Source organism: Gossypium raimondii, chromosome 6 (genome assembly GCF_025698545.1).
Source record: "Gossypium raimondii isolate GPD5lz chromosome 6, ASM2569854v1, whole genome shotgun sequence".
In the NCBI taxonomy this organism is placed as follows: Eukaryota; Viridiplantae; Streptophyta; class Magnoliopsida; order Malvales; family Malvaceae; genus Gossypium; species Gossypium raimondii.
Window position 1 is genome coordinate 26796924 of NC_068570.1, and position 7089 is coordinate 26804012.

The 7089-nt window shown below is 36.5% G+C and overlaps 1 protein-coding gene across 3 annotated transcripts; it reads left to right on the forward strand.

Moving 5' to 3' along the window:
* Positions 1–217: 217 nt before the first annotated feature.
* On the forward strand, positions 218–5112 carry LOC105773951 (glucan endo-1,3-beta-glucosidase 4). Of its 3 annotated transcripts, none has more exons than XM_012596178.2 (5): positions 218–455; positions 1309–1464; positions 2282–3529; positions 4457–4484; positions 4573–5112. In XM_012596178.2, exons 2-5 carry the CDS (start codon positions 1398–1400, stop codon positions 4712–4714), a joined length of 1485 nt encoding a protein of 494 aa, XP_012451632.1. In that variant the 5' UTR covers positions 218–455; positions 1309–1397; the 3' UTR covers positions 4715–5112. The 3 variants fall into 3 exon arrangements, with proteins under 3 accessions (XP_012451632.1, XP_012451630.1, XP_012451631.1); XM_012596176.2 differs by having other exon boundaries at positions 218–385; XM_012596177.2 differs by lacking the exon at positions 218–455 and adding an exon at positions 530–597.
* Positions 5113–7089: the final 1977 nt, after the last annotated feature.

Consider the following 7089-nt stretch of genomic DNA (forward strand, 5'->3'; position numbering starts at 1 on the left):
TAAAATAATAGCAAAATAATGAGAAAACAAGAAAACAACCGGAAAACAATAAGAAAATAACAAAATAATAGCAGATTTTGTTTTGCTTTTACAAATATGGGCCAGGTCGAATCTGTGATAAGAAAAATTTATGTAAGGCTGAACTCATTTTTAAACGAATATATATTTTATTCAAACTATCAGAATGGGTTTATACTATTTTTTAATTTAATTAGCATACAGTCCCCAAGCAAATATTCTGCTACTTCTATATTCTTCTTGTGGCAATAATTTCTTTTAAAATAAATTATTGCAAAAAAGACTAACAAGAAAACAACAAAGTTGCAAAGACAACCAAGTCAGTGGCTACTGAGAGTTCAAACAAAGACAAGCTGCCATTAGAGAGGTTTCTTAACTCTGAATCTGAAACAGTTTTCTACGTTTTTTTTACTAAAGTACTGCTTTCTACTTATTATGTAAGTTGATGTTTTCGTTCTTTTATTACTATGTAAATTATATTTAATAATGTAAATAGAAGAATATCTTTTATCAGCTGAAGCTCTATAGCTATGTGTTTTTAATTTTATTTTTTTATAGCAGCTTGGAAACTTAGATCAGGTACTTTAGAACTTATTTCTCTTGATTTTTTCATCTGGGTAATATTATTTACCATTATTATGTGGAGTTTGGGCACTGGGTAGTTTAAAATTCAACTTTGGGGACCTTTGCATCTGGGCATTTTGGAACCAGACTTTTCTTTCACAGCTGCATTGCTTTCCATTAGTGGTTCCTTTTTCAAAGATATTTTAGCTTCTTTTAAATTTTTGTTTTGCAAGACGTATAAAATACTTACCTTGGTGAGCAAATTTACATGCACATTAGATTTATACCGCTGTGGAGTATGGATCTAATAACTCATGCTAATTGTAAGATTTCGCTTGACATAATGTTTGTCAAAATCATGTTCACTGAAGATTAATGTACTTGGTGAATGTTATGTACTGTTTTATTTATTTTTCTGTAAGGAGTCAAAAGAGGTCCACTTCAGTTTATCCTGTCCTATAATACATGGAGGTCGATTTCTTGACAATGTGCTTTGAAAAGGTCAAATGTGAATGTGATAGTTTATCCTTCTGTCGCTGAACATGTAATACTATTTTGCAGCTTTGAGCGACAGCACTACAAACCCAATTTCTTTTTCCCTGAATATATGTAGATTTCTTGTGTTTTTTTTATGATTTCTTTATTTGTTTCATTTTCCCTTAAATTATCAGGATTGGCTGAATTTGACTATCATAGGCTATACCCGATTCTTACTTTTGTTTGCAGAACTTTAGTGTCTAAGCTCTGGGGGAGTGTAAACAGCACAAGACTGCTCGTCTAGGTTGGAGTTTTTTATTTTTTATTTTTATGCTCAGATGAATCCTGATAGATGTTTTGGAGGCTCGCTTCTGGTTCTAATTGGCATGTTTACCAATGTGCTAGGTAATCTATAAATTACTGAGGGTTTCACTTTTAAGCTAAATTCTATTCGAAGCTCTGTGTATTATTATGTCTGCTGTTTAGATGAGGCTTTAGAAATTTTGAGCTTTTACCTCTTGGGTTTGCTCTTCCTATGAGTCTCAATGCTTCAGCTGTAAAAAATAATCATTATAAAGGATAGTCCTTGTTAATGAGCAACTTTTTTATTTTTATTTTTGTAATAACCACTGTTGGTACATTTTATGGATCTAATTCCACCAGTGATTATCAATGTAAAATTAAAACCATTTTAGTCATAATTCAGTCTGTGGTTTCTTGTCCCAGTATTTAGAAGGTGCCTATCAGACATGCCTCTAAAGATCAAGAGACCATTGAAATCAAAATGCTTATGTTCTGTTTGTTTTCATTTCCTTTTGTTTTCTGTTTGTCCACAACATGGACTCTTTTGGACTTTTTATTGGTTTATGCCTAAGAATGTTTTCTTGAATCGTGGAGAATGATTGAGACAACTATTGAGACTTTATAGCTAGGACAGATAGTTCATTGAGTGTTGTTAATATTTGCGGGAAGGAAGTAAATCAATTGATGGTTCCACTATTTACTGCATTGGAGATCACACTTGAAGCAAATGGAAACCAAAAAAAGAAAAGAAGCACAATGGAATTGTCATACCGTCATGAATTTACCTTTAATAATCCAATTGGGCAATTTGTTTTTCATTATAGTTACAAGGGTCTTCTTAGTCTTATGTAATTTATATACAAACCGTGTAATCATGTTTGTGGTTGGTTTTTACTGAAATAGATAATTGATTTTATAGGTGCATTCATTGGGATAAACATTGGTACTGATGTTTCCAGCATGCCGTCAGCTTCTGAAGTTGTTTCTATCATCAAAACCCATCGAATCACTCATGTACGACTTTATGATGCTGACTCTCACATGCTGAAGGCACTTGCTGACAGTGGGATTGAAGTTACAGTGGGCGTGACAAACGAGGAAGTTCTTGGAATTGGAGAATCCGCATCAGCTGCAGCAGCCTGGGTCAACAAAAATGTAGCATCCTATGTGCCTTCAACCAACATTACAGCCATTGCTGTTGGCAGTGAGGTTCTTACATCAATTCCTCATGCTGCCCCAATTTTAGTTACTGCTATGAATAACCTCCATAAAGCTCTTGTGGCTTCTAATCTAAATTTTCAAGTTAAAGTTTCGAGCCCCCAACCCTTGGACATAATCCCCGAGCCTTTCCCCCCTTGTACTGCTGCCTTTAATTCCTCACCCAACTCTACAGTATACCAGCTTCTTCAGTTTTTGAATAACACTAACTCCTATTTTATGTTAAATGCATATCCCTATTATGGTTACACTAATGGAAATGGCATTTTTCCAATTGATTATGCACTTTTCAAACCTCTCCCCTCAGTCAAACAAATTGTTGACCCAAACACTCTCTTCCACTATAACAGCATGTTCGATGTGATGGTTGATGCAACCTATTATTCTATGGATGCTCTCAATTTTTCTGGGATCCCTATTGTTGTCACTGAAACAGGATGGCCTTGGCAAGGTGGACCCAATGAACCTGATGCCACTGTTGAAAATGCTGGGACCTTCATTAATTATTTGATTCGGCGAGTTTCCAATGATTCAGGCCCTCCCAGTCGGCCAAATATTCCCATCAACACATACATTTACGAATTGTTTAATGAAGACAAGAGACCTGGGCCTGTCTCTGAGAAGAATTGGGGGGTGCTTTATACGAATGGCACTGCTGTTTTTCCTTTGAGTTTTAGTGGTTCTAGTCAGATTATGGGAAATGCTACGACAGTTTTCTGTGTTGCAAAAGACGATGCCAGTGAAGGTAAGTTGCAAGATGGGCTTAACTGGGCATGTGGGCAAGGCCAGGCCAATTGCAGTGTTATACAATCAGGGCAGCCATGTTATCTCCCAAATAACACCAAGAACCATGCATCTTATGCTTACAATGACTATTATCAAAGAATGCATACCGTTGGTGCAACATGTGATTTTGGTGGGACAGCCACAATTACCAGTAATGATCCAAGTAAGTATGACAAGTTTTCTCATCGTTATCAATCTTAATTTTATCTATAATTTTGATCTTTTAAAATACTTGAGTAAAATTTAACTTTCAGTTTTTGCTAGCTGGGTTATAATGACCTAATATCAATACCTAGGTTTGCTTTAAAACTTAAAAGGAAGTAGTAAAATTTAAGCTTTGATGGGAATCATTGTAGGGAAAGAAACCTAACATTTTAGAGCGACAAAGCTGAATATTTCATAGTCCTAATATTACAATCAAAAAGAAAAAAAAAGGAAAAACATTAAGTTGAGTAATTGGTGATTCTATGCTCTATGTATCTAGTTATTAAATGTGGATATTCTTGTTAGTATTTCAAATTGTGACAGTAACAAGTATGCTGAATACTATTTCTGGGTTTTGTCTTATTTTTGCCAGTGGCTCTTTACTTGTGTTTAAAGTTTCACTCAGGCTCCTAAAAGATTATCAAGAAAACTTAAAAAAAAAAAAACCCAGGTTGGTCAATGATACAGCATTAGTACTATCATCATAGTACTATGTTGTATCTATTAGGTTAACTCCAACGGTTCTTCTGGAGTAGGAAACCTAATCAACAACAAAGTCCTCAAGATTTTCATTCTTTCTTTCCAGAATGAAGTAACCATTGCAAAGACTTCATATTTACTATGGAATGTTTTATATCTGTTTCACATGATTTACATGTGTTTAGTGTATCTTTGAGTCTTGTTTTCCCCAACATGTTTACTATGTCTGAAGATAGGATGGAATTCTTGGCTTTTTCATAAACCTATCTTTTGCCACATCAACCATATTGCATGCTATTGCTGTCTTGCTATTTAATTGTCATATATTCTGCCTTCTTAATGTCATGATATCCAGCTTTGTCTTTCTTAGTTGGCTGATTGCTTTATTGGTGTATAACTTGTGCAGGTTATAGGTCCTGTATATTTACGGGAAGGTGAGGTTCATTACCTTTCAGAGTTAAATGTGTTCCATATTAACAAATACTTATATAGGATCATGACTTTTTTTTTTTATTGAAGCAGTTCTAATTCGAGTGCCAGGGAAGGGCTTTTGCCTCCTGGAGCATTTGGTCCCGTAAGTCCATTGGGTGAGAGTATGAAGCTTTTAGTGTCGAAGGTTCGATATGTAATCTCAGCCGCTTGTCTTTTGATAATCTTGCTATGACATCGGAAACCTTGTTCGGGCCGAAGATCATTATGTAATGAAATCCGCGAGCAAAGCCCCATGATAGCTGATGGTTACTTTTGCCTTTGATGGAGCAGGGTGGTATTCAGTTGTTAATCTTGCTTCCTCTTTATCTGCTCTAGGGTTCATTCCGTTATTTGATCTCGAAGGTTAGCAAGCAGGCACCCATTTCTAGCCATGATTTTTGAAATATTATAACTAAACTTGGATTTTTTCTTTTAAAAAAATTTATTTTAAGTGACATTGAACAATGGAAAAATGCGATTCTAGCTCGCTGCTGTTTATTTGCTTGTTTGTACGATCAGCACTTAAGACCATTAATTTAAAAACTTGAGAGTGGACCGGTGGAATTAGAACTAGTGGCCCGGTTTGAACCAGTATATATGAAACAAGGTTTTCTTTAAACTGGTAAAATTTGGTTCAACAAGAAAAATGCTTTATTTTCAATTTATGTTTTTAATTTAGTAAGTGATGAGATTTATTTATTTATTTGTATTTTTTTACTCTCGAACTATATAAAAAAGTTATTTTAATTCATTTTCTTTTTTCTTCATTTAATTTTTGTCAAATTATTTCAAACTCTATGAAAAGTTTAACGGCCAAAATACCAAAAAAAAACCAATTTTTTTTTTTAAATTTACCGAAATGGGTCCAGTATTTTATTATTTACCGGAATGTGCCCTTTTCCCCTAAATCGCGTCTACGTCAGCGCGATGTTAGGGGATATGTCAGCGGATATGTCAGCAAATCGCGTCCACGTCAGCGTGATTTGCTGACATGGGAACAAAGCGCGGCCTTGAAAGCGCGATTTGTGTCCACGTCAGGTTTTTTAGGGTTTTTTAGATTTTTAGGGCTTCGGAGAGAAATTAATTAATTAATTAAAATTAAATTACGTGGACGTGAAGAATTTGTGAAATCACGTCCTCCTGGACGCGCTTTTGCTACAGTTGGTCTTGGAAGAAATAATTTCGAGTTGACGTTTTTGAGCAAATAGTATAAAATCGCTTCTACCAAGATGCTCTATGAGAAGAATTTGTTAAATCGCGCCCACGTGGACGCGCTTTTGCTACAGCAGGTCCTGAAAAAATTATTTCGAGTTGACGTTTCTGAGCAAATAGTATAAAAAGCGCTTCAAGCAGGATGCTATTTGAGAAGAATTTCTGAAATCGCGCCCTCGTGGACTCGCTTTTGCTACAGTTGGTCCTGGAAGAAATAATTTCGAGTTGATGTTTCTGAGCAAATAGTATAAAATTACTTCTACCAAGATACTTTATGAGAAGAATTTGTGAAATCGCACCTACGTGGACGCGCTTTTGCTACAGTAACATGTTTGGACTGAGGCTATAAATGAGGCAAAAAATGTTCTCAGAATGCATAAGTCACAGCAGAAACAATTTAGAGAGGCTAAGAAGGTTAGAGTTTCAAATATGAGTGAACGCATTAGTGCTGTTATTTACTACGATGGTGAGGTTTGCCACACCGAGAATGGTATTGTTTTTTTGTCAGAGAATACGGTGCGACTGGTTTTTAACCAGAACATAGATTTGACAGAACTTCGTAAAAGAATTAGGCGTAAAATTTTCGGAACGACGCCAATGAAAGCTCTGTCTATCATGTTTCGATTTTGTTCTTCTGTTGATCCAGTGACATATGACTCGTTCGACATAAAAGGTGTTTGTAGCTTGGAGGCAATAGTCCAGACTCATCTTGCTAGTGGAGCACCTCATATTGAGTTATATGTACAATTTATATCGCCAGATGATGTACTTGCGACCGGTGTTCGAGATGTATACACGACCCCTGGCCGACACTCGGTTAGCGGGTTACAAAATACGAAACAGCCCATGTTTGGTAGCGGTGTCGAATGCACATCTCCTGCAAGACACTCTGTCGGTGGATGGGACATATACGTCGGTGGCTCGATGTTTGATGCTGGAAATACGTACTGGGGAACGGTATCAAATTCTAGTGGGTGGCAATCTACATCCAATTGGGGACGTTATCAAATGCCCAGAAGAAGGGATGATGTACTCCTTACGACGTCAACTGGTGAGGGGACCTCGTACGCTGCAGATGATTGTGGCTTAGAAGATAACTCCGATGTGGATCCACCTCGAGAGCCCGGGCCAGATGGTGCAGAAGTTGGCTTATTTTCTAAACCGGAGCCTATTCCAACAGAACCTGAAGATGCTGAAAGGAGTTCAGATGAAGAAGAAATCCACGATTCAAAGCATACTCACCTCCAGCCCACATGCATAATGTCGATCTGTCTGCAGATGATGCGTTAGAGTTTCTAGATCTACCACACTGGTTGCGTGATCGTACAAGTTCGGGGGTAGATTCCAGTGAATTTG

Bases quoted from the DNA above. Each gene is read 5' to 3' on its own strand.
- LOC105773951 (XM_012596178.2), top strand. From the start codon at position 1,398: ATGAATCCTGATAGATGTTTTGGAGGCTCGCTTCTGGTTCTAATTGGC. The intron at 1,465-2,281 runs GTAATCTATAAA...TTGATTTTATAG, and splicing joins CATGTTTACCAATGTGCTAG to GTGCATTCATTGGGATAAAC. The intron at 4,485-4,572 runs GTGAGGTTCATT...TTATTGAAGCAG, and splicing joins TCCTGTATATTTACGGGAAG to TTCTAATTCGAGTGCCAGGG.